The sequence below is a fragment of the Leucopleurus acutus genome (assembly GCF_964270905.1).
Source record: "Leucopleurus acutus genome assembly, chromosome: 12".
Taxonomy (NCBI): domain Eukaryota; kingdom Metazoa; phylum Chordata; class Mammalia; order Artiodactyla; family Delphinidae; genus Leucopleurus; species Leucopleurus acutus.
Window position 1 is genome coordinate 89,840,164 of NC_139154.1, and position 17,423 is coordinate 89,857,586.

A 17,423-nucleotide genomic window follows, 5' to 3' on the forward strand; every position below is an offset into this window, starting at 1 on the left:
AATTTTAAAGGGAAGAAGAAAAATGTTTATAGGTAAAGAAGGCTAATTTCACTACATTAAAATCAACAGCCCATTAATACATTTTAAAAAACGAATAGACTCTAAAGAGATAATGAAAGTTAAAGCACGCATTTTTTTTAAGAATCCAACACACAAAATACCAAAATAATTCCGCTTATATAAACTTTCTCATCAAAGTGCTGAAAAGATATCTTACAAAGGTAAATAAAAAAATACACACGTATTTTTTAACATTCTTCTGTGGCTTCTTAATTTTTACGCATCTAAAATGTATCTTCAGCTTTCTTGCCTAAATATTCATACAAATTAAAACAATTCTTTAAATAGGGAATTGTTATGATACATTTTAATCAAAGGTATCAACTACATTGCAACAATCTAAACTTGGAAAAAAAAGAAATTTCATGGAACAATCCAACTTATTTCCCTTCTTTTTAACTGCAAAGTCACTATTTTGCAATTAGAATAAGCTGTCTATATTTGGGATGTTTATTTGGGAACTGCAATTCCATACTAGTATATATACTCCAGATGAGGATGGCAAACTATACAGTCCGTGGAACAAATCTGGCCCACTGCTTGTTTTTATAAACAGTGTTTTATTGGAACACAGCCATTGTCTTTCATTTACATATTGTCTATAGCTGCTTTCGTACCACAACAAAGCTGAATAGTTCTAACAGAAACCGTATGGCCTGCTGAGCCTAAAATACTTTACTATTTGGCCCTTTTAGAAAAAAACTTGCCAACTTTTGCTGATTATTTGGTTCCCTCTTAACAATAATGAAAAAACAGAACATCACATATAATAAGACTACAATTCAATATTTTTCTCCCTTTATCCATAAAAAGGATTCCTCAACAATATAGAATTATGTTCCCCAACATAATTCTATGAAACGAATAGACATTCCTTTAAAATCATCAGATATTCAAAACAAATCTTGTCTTAAGAATTTAGAAAAGAAAAGAAAAAAAATTTCCCAAAGAACACGATATACTTTTCCAAGTCTCACAAAAAGTGTATAAACAATTGAAAGTGTATAAATTTAAAACACACACACACATACCCACCCTACAATTTGATTAAAATACTTCCTGTAGCCATCTAAAGTTTCATGCTGCAACAAAGCAAAGAGAAAAAAGTTATTGTTTCTGTTCTGACACATTAAGACAGTTAAAATCAGCTAATTAATTTCTTAAGGCTCAATTCCAAAGACTATAAAGTAAATATAATAATAGTACCTACCTTATAGGATTACAGTGAGGATGAAATGAGATAACACATATCTAGTACTTAGAACAATGCCTGACACATAGCAAGCAACAGATGTTAGTTGCTACTTTCTTAATGCAAGTCACATCCAGTGGTCCCAGAGTGACAGTTTGGGGTGGAGGTGGGGGGAAGCCCAAATGGAAAATAATTAAAAGATACCAGAGAAGAAAAGTGAAAAAGGGAGAAAAGTAAAGGTGGTGATCCTACCATGTTAGAAGGAGGCTGGAGCACCAAACGAGCCTGTTTTCGCCTCTGTTTTCGGTAGTAGTTCTCAAACGTTTCCCGGGCACCCTGTTAAACAAACAAAAGGAAATGGGTTGATACATTTGGACCAATTACTCTAGTATTTTATGGGAAATTCCCAGGTCAGGAATTGAGGCAGCCCCACATTTCTCAAAATCTGCTATTTTAACACTGATAATCTTCGGAAAAATAAAAATAACTTATTGAACCTTACTTACAAATACCAATAGAGATCAATACAAAAAATTCTTAAGAGGAAACTACCAGAACTCAGCCTCCAACACACCAAAGCTGGTTTCTGAATCAATTATCACAAATTCACAAGAAAGACAAACCAACATTCTCATAGGTTATAACAACAGTTTAGAAAATGGTTCTTAAAAAAAAAAAACCTCACAGAACATTCCAGAATAAAAACTAGTCTCAAATAAATCATGACCAAAAGGCCAAAGGGAGGCAGGAGAAAGGCAGGAGCTGAGAACATTAAGTCAGTCTTCTCAGACAGAATATAATCTAGCACAGGATTAATACCAAAAAGGAAGAAACAAAGCCCTGAAAAGTCTTAGCACACAGTTTCTCCTTTTCATTTAGGGTTTCTGGGCTTAAACTGAAAGGTGCTCTAGAGAACAAAAGCTAACTCATGAGCTCTATAACTAGGGTTGAATAGTGTCCTCTCAAAATTCATGTCCTGGGCTTCCCTGGTGGTACAGTGGTTGAGAATCTGCCTGCCAATGCAGGGGACACGGGTTCAAGCCCAGGTCTGGGAAGATCCCACATGTCGCGGAGCAACTAGACCCATGAGCCACAACTGCTGAGCCTGCGCGTCTGGAGCTTGCGCTCCGCAACAAGAGAGGCCGCAACAGTGAGAGGCCTGTGCACTGCGATGAAGAGTGGCCCCCACTCACCACAACTAGAGAAAGCCCACGCACAGAAACGAAGACCCAACACAGTCAAAAATAAATAAATAAATAAATAAATAAAACTTTAAAAAAAAAAAAAAATTCATGTCCTTCCCAGGACCTCACAACATGAACCTATTTAGAAATAGGGTCATTACAGATGTAATTAGTTAAATTAAGATGCAGTCATACTACAGTAGGGTGACCCTTAATCCAATATAACTGGTGTCTTCATAAGAAGAGGAAAATGCTATATGAAGGCAGAAACACAGGGAGAACACCATATGGTGCCACAAGCAGAGATGGGACTGATGCAGCTGCAAGCCAGGGAACACCAAGGACTGCTGGCCACCACCAGAAGCTACAGAAAGGCAAGTAAAGATTCTACCCAGAATCTGAGAGGGAGGATGGCCTTCTGTTATCCTCATTTTGGATTTCTAGTCTCCAAAACTGCGACAGAACAAATTTCTCTTATTTTAAGCCACCCAGTTTGTGCTACTTGATTATAGCAGCCGTAGGAAACTGATATAAGCTCAAAGCTTTTAAAACATGATGCTTCCCATTATTAAACTCTACTCTCAACCCAAGACTTTTCTAAATAAACAAGAGTAGAAAGGGAAAGACAGCATTACACAGTGGTTAAGAGTACTGATTTTAGAATCAAATGATTTTATTCAAACCATGGCTCTGCCCCTTACTAGCTATATAACTCATATGACTAGCTATATAGCTTCCCTTTCATTATTTTAACTTCCAGTATTTAACTCTTTACCTTTCACTAATAGATGTGCTATGGTTTACTCATTTGTAAAGATGCCAAACTCACATGGTTGTAATAAGGATTTAGAAGAGTTATAAAGCTTTTAGAATAGTACCTGATAAATAATAACCACTATGCAAGTACTTATTTAAAACATAAATAAGATGAAATCAGTGATGAAACAGAAAGCCCAGCCCATGTGAACATAAACTCCATGAAATACCTGGTTCAGTTTTCTTCACCTTCCCAAAAGTCTGAAGAATTTTACTCAATATGACTTCTTTGTTAGATCCCTAAACCAGGAAAACTGTTTAAGGTACTAAATCATGCAGCCTCAATAGTGTAGCTCAGGCGTTGGCAAATGTTTTCCATAATGGGCAGGACAGTAAATAGGCTTTGGTGAGCCAACCAGTCTCTGATGCTACTACTCAACTCTGCTGCTGTAGTGCAAAAGCAGCCATAGACAATTCATAAATGAGTGTGGCTGTGTTCCAATAAAACCTGATTTGTGAAAACTGAAATTAGAATTTCGTATCATTTTCACCTGTCATGAAACATTACTCCTCTTATGATTTTTTTAATGAATACCAACCATTTAAAAATGGAAAAGTTCACACAGGTCATACAGAAACAGGCAGTAGGCTGGATTTGGCCCATAAGTCACGGTTTGATGACCCCTGGGGTAGCTTAAAAACAAAGGTTTTAAAACACTAAAGTCGGGCTTCCCTGGTGGCGCAGTGGTTGAGAGTCCGCCTGCCGATGCAGGGGACACGGGTTCGTGCTCCGGTCCGGGAAGATCCCACATGCCGCGGAGCGGCTGGGCCCGTGAGCCATGGCCGCTGAGCCTGCGTGTCTGGAGCCTGTGCGCCGCAACGGGAGAGGCCACAACAGTGAGAGGCCCACGTACCACAAAAAAAAAAAAAACAAAAAAAAAAACACTAAAGTTATTATAACTGTACGCATCTGAATTTTTCTGCCTAAAAAATGAAAACAAACATTAAGACAACTATTTCAAGGCTTTCTTAGTCTATAAGTTAGTGAGGTAGCAAATAATTCTATTTAAGAAATAAAAAGTGGAAACTGCCTCTTGGTTTGTTAAAGCTGTTCCCCACTTGTCACCATTTCTCAGCATAGAGGTATTATTAAATGTCAATTACATTCTATACACACTGAATGGCTTTTCATTTTAAGGTTAACAGCCCTAAAGGCCCTTTATTATTTTAGTGTGACGTTACACTTTCAACATGCTTTCTAGCCAAGATACACTTAGCTGAGAATTTAGGGAAAGCCTTCTAATTAGAACACACTATATTAACTTAATTATTTGTTGTAAATGGTAGAAAATAAACAAGATGAAATTCTATATAAAAACCAAATCATGAACCTCTACTTAATTCTAAAGTATATACATTTTGCTTTTTCAATAAAATTAAAACATAAGAAAAGACCAACGTATCTAATAGGTCTGGCTTCCCCATTTACAAAAATGAGCTAGATTTTCCCTAGGGGGTGCTAAATAAATTCACCTCTGATTATTCTATTTCCTTTGCCAATTTTGTCAACTCAATGCTTATAGGAGAAATTTGAGAAATAGAGGTCTGACCAATCCAGTTGAGTATAAATGATGAAGTGCCTATCTATTCACAAGTAAGTCAACAGACAGTGAACTATAGAGTTCTGCCACTTCAGCCTCAAGCTCCTTTAATCACTCAAATGAAAAAACAAAACCCAAACCAAAAAAGCCACCTCAAAAGCTACTGAAGGTCTAAACAAATAGATATAAAACAATCGGCAGGCAAGCAAAAGTTGTTCTGTTTTTCATTTTATGTCATTAGTATGACAGTGCTACAAAGGCTGTATAATAATTAATGAATTAATACACACAATGTCACAGAAAAATTAGTCACAGTGTATATAAAGTGCTCACCATGTGATAGACACTGAGAATCTCCTCACTGAATTTATAGTCTATGGTGGAAGACTAGAAATTAAACAAGCAATTATATAAAATCCTATTAAAATTATATTAGAATCCTATGTATTGAAGTGGGATGTATGTCTGAGTGTGTGTGTGTATGCGTGTGCGCACGTGCACCTAGGGGGTGGGAGGAATGTCAGAGAAAGATTCTCAGGAAAAAAATGACATTTATACTCATAATTGAAGAATGACTCAGAAGAATAAGCCAGGTAAACAGAAAGAAAAAAAAAATGTTCCTTGTAGACACAGAGAAGTTCAAAGAAAAAAGGTATCACATATCCCATGAACTGAAAGAAGTTCTTCATGGCTGGAACTTCAGGGTGTAAAGGAGAGGGATGACAAGAGACGAGGCTGGAGGACTTTGTAAATCGTGTTAAGATATTTGGACTTCAACTCTAGGTTTAGACACCTGGAGGTTGTAATATAGTGAGTAGAATAAAGGAAGGAGAAATTAGCTACAAAAAGATCAGTCAGAATCTGATATATATTTAGGAGGCATAAGCCAATTGGATATATGTGGTAAAGGACATGAAGGAAAGAAGGCTGATGTGAGGTTTCTAACCTAGTTAACTAGTTTGGTTGGTGGCGTCATTTAATGAGAGAGGAATCAGAAGAAAATACAGTTGATTATTACCCATGGTTTCCTAATTTGCAAATTTGCCTACCTGCTAAAATTTATGTGTAGCCTCAAAATCAATACTCATGGCACTTTCATAGTCATTCAAGGACGTACACAGCGTGGGGAAAATTTTGCGTTGCCCGATGCACATGTTCCTAGCTGAGGCCGAACAAAGCAACACTCTTCTTTCTTATTCCACTTCACACACTATAAACAATTATTCTTTTCATGGTCTATCTAGTGCCACATTTTTCAAATTTTTGTGTTTTAAAATATTTGAGGCATAATTGACATAACATTATATTAGTTTCAGATGTACAACTTAATGATTCAATATTTGTGTATATTGCAAAATGATCACCAAAATAACACTAGTTAACATCTATCACCATGTAGTTATATACACTTTTTTTCTTGTAATGAGAACTTTTAAGATCTGCTTTCTTAGCAAGTTGCAAATATATAATACAGTATTATTAACTATAGTCACCATGCTGTACATTCCATCCCCAGGACTTATTTATTTTATAACAAAGTTTGTACCTTTTGACCACCTTCATCCAATTCCTCCAACCCCTACTCCCTGCCTCTGGCAACCACCAATCTGTTCTCTGTAACTATGGGTCCAGATGGGTTTTGTTCATTTATTTAGATTCCACATACAAGTGAGTTACAACAGAGTGTCCGTCTTTCCCTGTCTGACTTATTTCACTTAGTATAATGACCTCAAGGTCTACTCACGTTGTCACAAATAGAAAGATCTCTTATTTGAAATCTTTATATGACTGAATAATATTCCCTTGTGCATATATGTACCACATCCTTATCCATTCATCTCCTGATGGATACTTAGGTTGTTTCCATATCTTGGCTATTGTAGATAATACTGCAACATGGGGATGCATTTATCTTTTCGAGTTAATGTTTTTATTTTCTTTGGATAAATGCCCAGAAGTGGAATTCCTGGTTCATATGGTAGTTCTATTTTTATTTTTTTGAGGAACCTCCACACTGTTTTCCAGAGTGGCTGAACCAATTTACATTCGACCAACAGTGTAAGAGGGTTCCCTCATTCCACATTCTGGTAGCACTAAAAAGGAGAATCCATGCAGTAGAGGGGTGAACAACCAATCTATTCATCAATTCAGGATTGTATCTTCAATCCAGAAGGCATACCATGGAAAAGGGATAAACTGTCTTTTGACTTTTAAGGTTTGCTTTGTTGATGACAGCAAAACACACATCACTCAACAGGTGGATTTCTCAATCCATTCTATCAGCTCTAAATGTAGAGAAAATTTATTCCAATTTGGACAACGTCGTGAATTATCAGTCTTATTTATCAATGAGTATTGTAAATTTTCAGACTTTAATATATCTAAAGTATATTAGTAAAAGTTAAGAAACACTTAGGTTTGCAGAGAGACCTTCAAGATAGCAGAGGAGTATCACCATCCTCCACACAAACACATTGGAAATACATCTACATGTGGAACAACTCCTACAGAACACCTACTGAATGCTGGCAGAAGACCTCAGATTTCTGAAAAGGCAAGAAACTCGCCATGTACCTGGGCAGGGCAAAAGAAGAAAGAAAAAAACAGAAACAAAAGAATAGGGAAAGAACCTGCACCTCTGGCAGGAGGTTGTGAAGGAGGAAAAGTTTCCATGCACTAGGGAGCCCCTTCACTGGCAGAGATGGGGGCTGGCGGGGGGGAAGCATCAGAGCCACGGAGGAGAGCGCAGCAACAGGGGTGCAGAGGGCAGAGTGGAGAGATTCCCGCACAGAAGATCGGTGCCGACCAGCATTCACCAGGCTGAGAGGCTTGCCTGCTCAGCCGCCGGGACGGGTGGGGGCTGGGAGCTGAGGCTCGGCTTCAGAGGTCAGATCCCAGGGAGAGGACTGGGGTTGGCTGTGTGAACACAGCCTGAAGGGGGCTAGTGCGCCACAGCTAACTGGGAGGGAGTCTGGGAAAAAGTTGGGACCTGCCTAAGAGGCAAGAGGCCATTGTTTCGGGGTACATGAGGAGAGGCAAGTCAGAGCACCGCCTAAACGAGCTCCAGAGACGGGCATGAGCCACGGCTATCAGAGCAGACACCAGACAGGCAAGAAATGCTAAGGCTGCTCCTGCAGCCATCAAGAATCCTGTGTGCGAGCACAGGTCACTATTCACACCTCCCCTCCCGGGAGCCTGTCCAGCCCGCCACTGCCAGAGTCCCATGATCCAAGGACAACTTCCCTGGGAGGAAACACAGCGTGCCTCAGGCTGGTGCCGGGCTCTGCTGTTGCAGGCTCGCACCGCATTCCGTACCCCTCCCTCCCCCTGGCCTGACTGTGCCACAGCCCCCTAATCAGCTGCTGCATTAACCCCATCCTGTCTGGGCAAAGAACAGACGCCCTCAGGTGACCTACACACACAGGCGGGCCAAATCCAAAGCTGAACACCAGGAGCTGTGCAAACAAAGAAGAGAAAGGGAAATTCCTCCCAGGAGTCTCAGGAGGAACAGATTAAATCTTCACAATCAACTTGATGTACCCTGCATCTCTGGAATATCATCCCAACATAGAGGCTGCAGACTTCGTGTGATTTTCTCTGTATAGCTTTGCTTTTACCATTTGTCCTAGGGTTCTGTCTGGTGTTTTTGGTTTTTTGTGGTTTTTTAGTATAGTTTTTAGTGTTTGTTATCACTGGTGGATTATTTTCTGGTTTGGTTGCACTCTTCTTTCATTCTTTTTTTAATTACTTTAAAATTGTTTTTATTTTTAATAATTTTCATTTTAATAACTTTATTTTATTTTTTTCTTTATGTTTTCTTATTTTCTCCCTTTTCTTCTGAGCCATGTGGCTCACAGGATCTTGGTGCTCCAGCCAGGTGTCAGGCCTGTGCCTCTGAGGTGGAAGAGCCAAGTTCACGACATTGGACTACCAGAGACCTCTTGGCTCCACGTAATATCAAACGGCAAAAGCTTTACCAGAGATCTCCATTTCAATGCTAAGACCCAGATCCAACCACCAGCAAGCTACACTGCTGGACACCCTATGCCAAAAAACTAGCAAGACAGGAACACAACCCCACCCATTAGCAGAGAGGCTGCCTAAAATCATAATAAGTTAACACATACCCCAAAACACATCACCAGACGTGGTCCGGCCCACCAGAAAGACAAATCCAGCCTCATCCACCAAAACACAGGTACCAGTCCCCTCCACCAGGAAGCCTACACACCCCACTGAACCAGCTTTACCCACTGGGGGCAAACACCAAAAACAAGGGGAACTACAAACCTGCAGCTTTCAGAAAAGAGACCCCAAGAGCAGTATGTTAAGCAAAATGAGAAGACACAGGAACACATAGCAAATGAAGGAGCAAGGTAAAAAACCACCAGAACAAATGAAGAGGAAATAGGCAGTCTACCTGAAAAAGAACTGAGAGTAATGATAGTAAAGATGATCCAAAATCTTGGAAACAGAATGGAGAAAATACAAGAAACGTTTAACAAGGAACTAGAAGAACTAAAGAGCAAACAAACAATGATGAAAAACATAAAAAATGATATTGAAAATTCTCTAGAATGAATCAATAGCAGAATAACTGAGGCAGAAGAACACGTAAGTGACCTGGACCATAAAACAGTGGAAATAACTATCGCAGAGAAGAAAAAAGAAAAAAGAATGAACACCATTCAGAACAGTCTCAGAGACCTCTGGGACAACATGAAATGCACCCACATTCAAATTATAGGGGTCCCAGAAGAAGAAGAGAAAAAGAAAGGGACTGAGAAACTATTTGAAGAGATTATAGTTGAAAACTTCCCTAATATGGGAAAGGAAACAGTTAATCAAGTCCAGGAAGTACAGAGAGTCCCATACAGGATACACCCAAGGAGAAACACGCCAAGACACATATTAATCAAACTATCAAAAATTAAATACAAAGAAAAAATATTAAAAGCAGCAAGGGAGAAGCAACTAATGACATCCAAGGGATTCCCCATAAGGTTAACAGCTGATCTTTCAGCAGAAACTCTGCAATCCAGAAGGGACTGGCAGGACGTATTTAAACAGATGAAAGGGAAAAACCTACAACCAAGATTACTCTACCCAGCAAGGATCTCATTCAGATTTGATGGGGAAATCAAAAGCTTTACAGACAAGCAAAAGCTAATAGATCTCAGCACCACCAAACCAGCTTTACAACAAATGCTAAAGGAACTTCTCTAGGCAGGAAACACAAGAGAAGGAAAAGGCCTGCAATAACAAACCCCAAACAATTAAGAAAATGGTAATAGGAACATACAAATCAATAATTACCTTAATGTAAATGGATGAAATGCTCCAACCAAAAGACATAGACTGGCTGAATGGATACAAAAACAAGACCCATATATATGCTGTCCATAACAGGACCACTTCAGACCTAAGGACACACACAGACTTAAAGTGAGGGGATAGAAAAAGATATTCCATGCAAATGGAAATCAAAAGAAACCTGGAGTAGCAATTCTCATATCAGATAAAACAGACTTTAGAATAAAGACTATTAGAAGAGACAAAGAAGGAAACTACATAATGATCAAGGTATCAATCCAAGAAGAAGATATAACAATTGTAAATATTTATTCACCCAACAGAGGAGCACCTCAATACATAATGCTAACAGCCATAAAAGGGGAAATCGACAGTAGCACAATAATAGTAGGGGACTTTAATATCCCACTTACGCCAATGGACAGATCATCCAAAATGAAAATAAATAAGGAAACACAAACCTTAAATGATACGTTAAACAAGATGGACTTGATATTTATAGGACACTCCATCCAAAAGCAACAGAATACACTTTCTTCTCAAGTGCTCATGGAACATTCTCCAGGATAGATCATATCTTGGGTCACAAATCAAGCCTTGGTAAATTTAAGAAAACTGAAATCATATCACCTATCTTTTCTAACCACAACGCTATGAGACTAGATATCAATTACAGGAAAAAATCTGTAAGAAATACAAACACATGGAGGCTAAACAACACACTACTTAATAACCAAGAGATGACTGAAGAAATCAAAGAGAAAATTTAAAAAATACCTAGAAACAAATGACAATGAAAGCAGGACGAGCCAAAAGCTATGGGATGCAGGAAAAGCAGTTCTAAGAGGGAAGTTAAGAGCTATACAAGCCTACCTTAGGAAACAAGAAACATCTCAAATAAACAACCTAACCTTACAGCTAAAGCAATTAGAGAAAGAACAAAAAAAAGCCAAAGTTAGCAGAAGGAAAGAAATCTTAAAGATCAGATCAGAAATAAATGAAAAAGAAATGAAGGAAACAATAGCAAAGATCAATAAAACTAAACGCAGGTTCTTTGAGAAGATAAACAAAATTGATAAACCATTAGCCAGATGCATCAAGAAAAAAAGGGAGAAGACTCAAATCAATAGAATTAGAAATGAAAAAGGAGAAGTAACAACTGACACTGCAGAAATACAAAGGATCGTGAGAGATTACTACAAGTAACTACATGCCAATAAAATGGACAACGAGGAAGAAATGGACACATTCTTAGAAAAGCAACACCTTCTGAGAGTGAACCAGTAAGAAACAGAAAATATGAACAGACCAATTACAAGCATTGACATTGAGACTGTGATTAAAAATCTTCCAACAAATCAAAGCCCAGGAACAGATGGCTTCACAGGTGAATTCTAACAAACATTTAGAGAAGAGCTAACACCTATCCTTCTCAAACTCTTCCAAACTAGAGCAGAGGGAGGAAAACTCCCAAACTCATCCTACAAGGCCACCATCACCCTAATCCCAAAACGAGACAAATATGTCACAAAGAAAGAAAACTACAGGCCATTATCACTGATGAATATAGATGCAAAAATCCTCAACAAAATACTAGCAAACAATCCAACAGCACATTAAAAGGATCATACACCATGACCAAGTGGGCTTTAACCTGGGAATGCAAGGATTCTTCAATATACCCAAATCAATCAATGTGATAAACCATGTTAACAAACTGAAGGATAAAAACCATATGATCATCTCAATAGATTCAGAAAAAGCTTTTGACAAAATTCAACACCCATTTATGATAAAAACTCTCCAGAAAGTAGGCATACAGGGAACTTACCTCAACATAATAAGGCCATATATGACAAACCCACAGCCAACAACGTTCTCAATGGTAAAAAAACTGAAACCATTTCAGTTTTTCAGGAACCAGACAAGGCAGTCCAGATTTACTGTGGCCCTGAACCAAGATGATGGAGTACACAGGCATGCTCTCACTCCCTCTTGTGAGAACACCAAAATCACAACTAGCTGCTGGACAATCAACAGGAAGACACTGGAGCTCACCAAAAAAGATACCCCACATCCAAAGACAAAGGAGAAGCCACAATGAGACAGTAGGAGGGGTGCAATCACAGTAAAATCAAATCCCATAACTGCTGGGTGGGTGACTCACAGACTGGAGAACACTTATACCCCAGAAGTCCACCCACTGGAGTGAAGGTTCTGAGCCCGTCATACTTCCCAACCTGGGGGTCCGATAATGGGAGGAGAAATTCCTAGAGAATCAGACTTTGAAGGCTAGTGCGATTTGATTGCAGGACTTAGACAGGACTGGGGGAAACAGAGACTCCACTCTTGGAGGGCACACACAAAGCAGTGTGCATATCGGGTCCCAGGGGAAGGAGCAGTGACCACAGGGGAAACTGAACTAGACCTACCAGCTAGTGTTGGAAGGTCTCCTGCAGAGGCAGGGGGTGGCTGTGGCTCACTCTGGGGACTAGGACACTGGCAGCAGAAGTTATGGGAAGTACTCCTTGGTGTGAGCCCTCCCAGAGTGTGTCATTAGCCCCACCAAAGAGCCCAGGTAGGCTCCAGTGTTGGGTTGCCTCAGGCCAAACAACCAACTGGGAGGGAACCCAGCCCTACCCATCAGCAGTCAAGAGGATTAAAGTTTTACTGAGCTCTTCCCACCAGAGCAACAGCCAGCTCTACCCACCACCAGCCCCTCCCATCAGGAAACTTGCACAAGCCTCTTAGATAGCCTCATCCACCAGAGGGCAGACAGCAGGAGCAAGAAGAACTACAATCCTGCAGCCTGTGGAACAAAAACCACATTCACAGAAAAACAGACAAGACGAAAAGGCAGAGGGCTATGTACCAGATGAAGGAACAAGATAAAACCCCAGAAAAACAACTAAATGAAGTGGAGATAGGCAACCTTCCAGAAAAAGAATTCAGACTAATGATAGTGAAGATGACCCAGGACCTCAGAAAAAGAATGGAGGCAAAGATCGAAAAGATACAAGAAATCTTTAACAAAGAACTAGAACAATTAAAGAACAAAAAAACAGAGATGAACAATACAATAACTGAAATGAAAACTACACCAGAAGGAATAAATAGCTGAATAACTGAGGCAGAAGAACGAATAAGTGACCTGGAAGACAGAATGGTGGAATTCACTGCCATGGAACAGAATAAAGAAAAAAGAATGAAAAGAAATGAAGACAGCATAAGAGACCTCTGGGACAACATTAAACACAACAACATTCACATTATAGGGGTCCCAGAAGGAGAAGAGAGCGAGAAAGGACCAGAGAAAATATTTTAAGAGATTATAGTCGAAAACTTCCCTAACATGGTAAAGGAAATAGCCACCCAAGTCCAGAAAGCACAGTGAATCCCATACAGGATAAACCCAAGGAGAAAAGTGCCGAGACACACAGTAATCAAATTGGCAAAAATTAAAGACAAAGAAAAATTATTGAAAGCAGCAAGAGAAAAATTACAAATAATATACAAGGGAATTCCCATAAAGTGAACAGCTGATTTCTCAGCAGAAAATCTACAAGCCAGAAGAGAGTGGCATGATATACTTAAAGGGATGAAAGGGAAGAACCTACAACCAAGATTACTCTATCCAGCAAGGATCTCATGCAGATTCGATGGAGAAATCCAAAGCTTTACATACAAGCAAAACCTAAGAGAATTCAGCACCACAAAACCAGCTCTACAACAAATGCTAAAGGAACTTCTCTAAGTGGGAAACACAAGAGAAGAAAAGGACCTACAAAAACAAACCTAAAACAATTAAGCAAATGGTAATAGGAACATACATATCGATAATTACCTTAAACAAGAATGGATTAAATGCTGCAACCAAAAGACACAGGCTTCCTGAATGGATACAAAAACAAGACCCATATATATGCTGTCTACAAGAGACCCACTTCAGACTGAGGGGATGGAAAAAGATATTCCATGTAAATGGAAATCAAAAGAAAGCTGGAGTAGCAATACTCATGAGATAAAATAGACTTTAAAATAAAGAATGTTACAAGAGACAAGGAAGGGCACTACCTAATGATAAAGGTATCAATCCAAGAAGAAGATATAACAATTATAAATATATATGCACCCAACATAGGAGCACCTCAATACATAAGGCAACTGCTAACAGCTCTAAAAGAGGAAATTGACAGTAACACAATAAGAGTAGGGGACATTAACACCTCACTTACACCAATGGACAGAGCATCCAAAATGAAAATAAATAAGGAAACAGAAGCTTTAAATGACACAATAACCAGATAGATTTAATTGATATTTATAGGACATTCCATCCAAAAACAGCAGATTACACTTTCTTCTCAAGTGCGCCCGGAACATTCTCCAGGATAGATCACATCTTGAGTCACAAATCAAACCTCTGTAAATTTAAGAAAATTGAAATCATATCAAGCATCTTTTCTGACCACAACACTATGAGATCAGAAATGAATTACAGGGAAAAAAACGTAAAAAACACAAACACATGGAAGCTAAACAATACGTTACTAAATAACCAAGAGATCACTGAAGAAATCAAGAGGAAATTAAAAAATACCTAGAGACAAATGACAATGAAAACACAACAATCCAAAACCTATGGGATGCAGCAAAAGCAGTTTTAAGAGGGAATTCTATAGCTATACAAGCCTACCTGAAGAAACAAGAAAAATCTCAAATAAACAATCTAACCTTACACCTAAAGGAAATAGAGAATGAAGAAAAAAAAAATCCCAAAGTTAGCAGAAGGAAAGAAATCATAAAGATCAGAGCAGAAATAAATGAAATAGAAACAAAGACAACAATAGCAAAGATCAATAAAACTAAAAGCTGGTTCTTTGAGAAGATAAACAAAATTGATAAACTGTTAGCCAGACGCATCAAGAGAAACAGGGAGAGGACTCAAATCAATAAAATTAGAAATGAAAAAGAAGAAGTTACAGCAGACACCGCAGATATACAAAGCATCCTAAGAGACTACTACAAGCAACTCTATGCCAATAAAATGGACAAGCTGGAAGAAATGGACAAATTCTTAGAAAGGTATAACCTACCAGACTGAACCAGGAAGAAATAGAAAATATGAACAGACCAATCACAAGTAATGAAATTGAAACTGTGATTAAAAATCTTCCAACAAAAAAAAGTTCAGGATCAGATGGCTTCACAGGTGAATTCTATCAAACATTTAGAGAAGAGCTAACACCCATCCTTCTCAAACTCTTCCAAAGAACTGCAGAGGAAGGAACACTCCCAAACTCATTCTATGAGGCCACCATCACCCTGATACCAAACCAGACAAAGATACTACAAAAACAGAAAATTACAGACCAATATCACTGATGAATATAGATGCAAAACTCCGGAACAAAATACTAGCCAACAGAATCCAACAACACATTAAAAGGATCATACACCATGATCAAGTGGGATTTATCCCAGGGTTACAAGGATTCTTCAACATACGCAAATCAATCAATGTGATACACCCCATTAACAAATTAAGGAATAGCAACCATATAATCACCTCAATAGATGCAGAAAAAGCTTTTGATAAAATTCAACACCCGTTTATGATAAAAACTCTCCAGAAAGTGGGCATAGAGGAATGCTACCTCAACATAATAAAGGCCATATACGACAAACCCACACCAAACATCATACTCAATGGTGAAAAACTGAAAGCATTTCCTCTAAGATCAGGAACAAGACAAGGATGTCCACTCTCACTACTATTATTCAGCATAGTTTTGGAAGTCCTAGCCACCGCAATCAGAGAAGAAAAAGAAACAGAAGGAATACAAATTGGAAAGGAAGAAGTAAAGCTGTCACTGTTTGCAGATGACATTGTACTATAGATGTAGAATCCTAAAGATGCCAACAGAAAACTACTAGAGCTAATCAATGAATTTGGTAAAGTTGGATGATACAAAAGCAATGCACAGAAATCTCTTGCATTTCTATACACTAATGTTGAAAAATCTGAAAGAGAAATTAAGGAAACACTCCCATTTACCATTGCAACAAAAAGAATAAAACACCTTGGAATAAACCTACCTAGGGAGACAGAAGACCTGTATGCAGACAACTGTAAGACACTGATGAAAGAAATTAAAGATGATAGCAACAGATGGAGAGATACACCATGTTCTTGTACTGGAAGAATCAATATTGTGAAAATGATGATACTACCCAAGCAATCTACAGATTGAATGCAATCCCTATCAAACTATGAATGGCACTTTTTATGGAACTAGAACAAAAAAATCTTAAAATTTGTATGGGGACACAAAAGACCCCAAATAGCCAAAGCAGTCTTGAGGGAAAAAAACGGAACTAGAGGAATCAGACTCCCTGACTTCAGACTATATTACAAAGCTACTGTAATCGAGACAATATGGTACTGGCACAAAAACAAAACATAGATCAATGGAACAAGTTAGAAAGCCCAGAGATAAACCCACACACCTATGGTCAACTCATCTATGACAAAGGAGGCAAGGATATACAATGGAGAAAACAGTCTCTTCAATAAGTGGTGCTGGGAGAACGGGACAGCTACATATAAAAGAATGTAATTAGAACACTCCCTAACACCATACACAAAAATAAACTCAAAATGGATTAGAGACCTAAATGGAAGACCAGACACTATAAAACTCTTAGAGGAAAACATAGGAAGAACACTCTTTGACATAAATTACAGCAAGATCTTTTTTGATCCACCTCCTAGAGTAATGGAAATAAATAAAAAATAAACAAATGGGACCTAATGAAATGTAAAAGCTTTTGCACAGCAAAGGAAACCATTAACAAGACAAAAAGACAACACTTAGAATGGGAGAAAATATTTGCCAACGAATCAATGGACAAAGGATTAATCTCCAAAATATATAAACAGCTCATGCAGCTCAATATTACAGAAACAAACAACGCAACCAAAAAATGGGCAGAAGACCTAAATTGACATTTCTCCAAAGAAGACATACAGATGGCCAAGAAGCACATGAAAAGCTGCTCAACATCACTAATTCTTAGAGAAATGCAAATCAAAACTACAATGAGGTATCACCTCTCACTGGTTAGAATGGGCATCATCAGAAAATCTACAAACGACCAATGCAGAGAGGGTGTGGAGAAAAGGGGACCCTCTTGCACTGTTGGTGGGAATGTAAATTGATACAGCCACTATGGATAACAGTATGGAGGTTCCTTAAGCAACTAAAAATAGAATTACCATATGACCGAGCAATCCCACTATTGGGCATATACCCG

General features: G+C 38.5%; 1 protein-coding gene across 1 annotated transcript in view; it reads right to left on the minus strand.

Annotated features, from left to right (window-relative positions):
- Positions 1-17,423, minus strand: part of EXOC6B (exocyst complex component 6B) — a 715,292-nt gene that overhangs the window by 357,850 nt on the left and 340,019 nt on the right. Inside the window, exons 9-10 of the mRNA XM_082851950.1 lie at positions 1,505-1,588; positions 1,096-1,142 (exon numbers count right to left, since the gene is read on the minus strand). Coding sequence (XP_082708076.1) covers positions 1,096-1,142; positions 1,505-1,588 — 131 coding nt within the window. The remainder of the gene's footprint in view (positions 1-1,095; positions 1,143-1,504; positions 1,589-17,423) is intronic.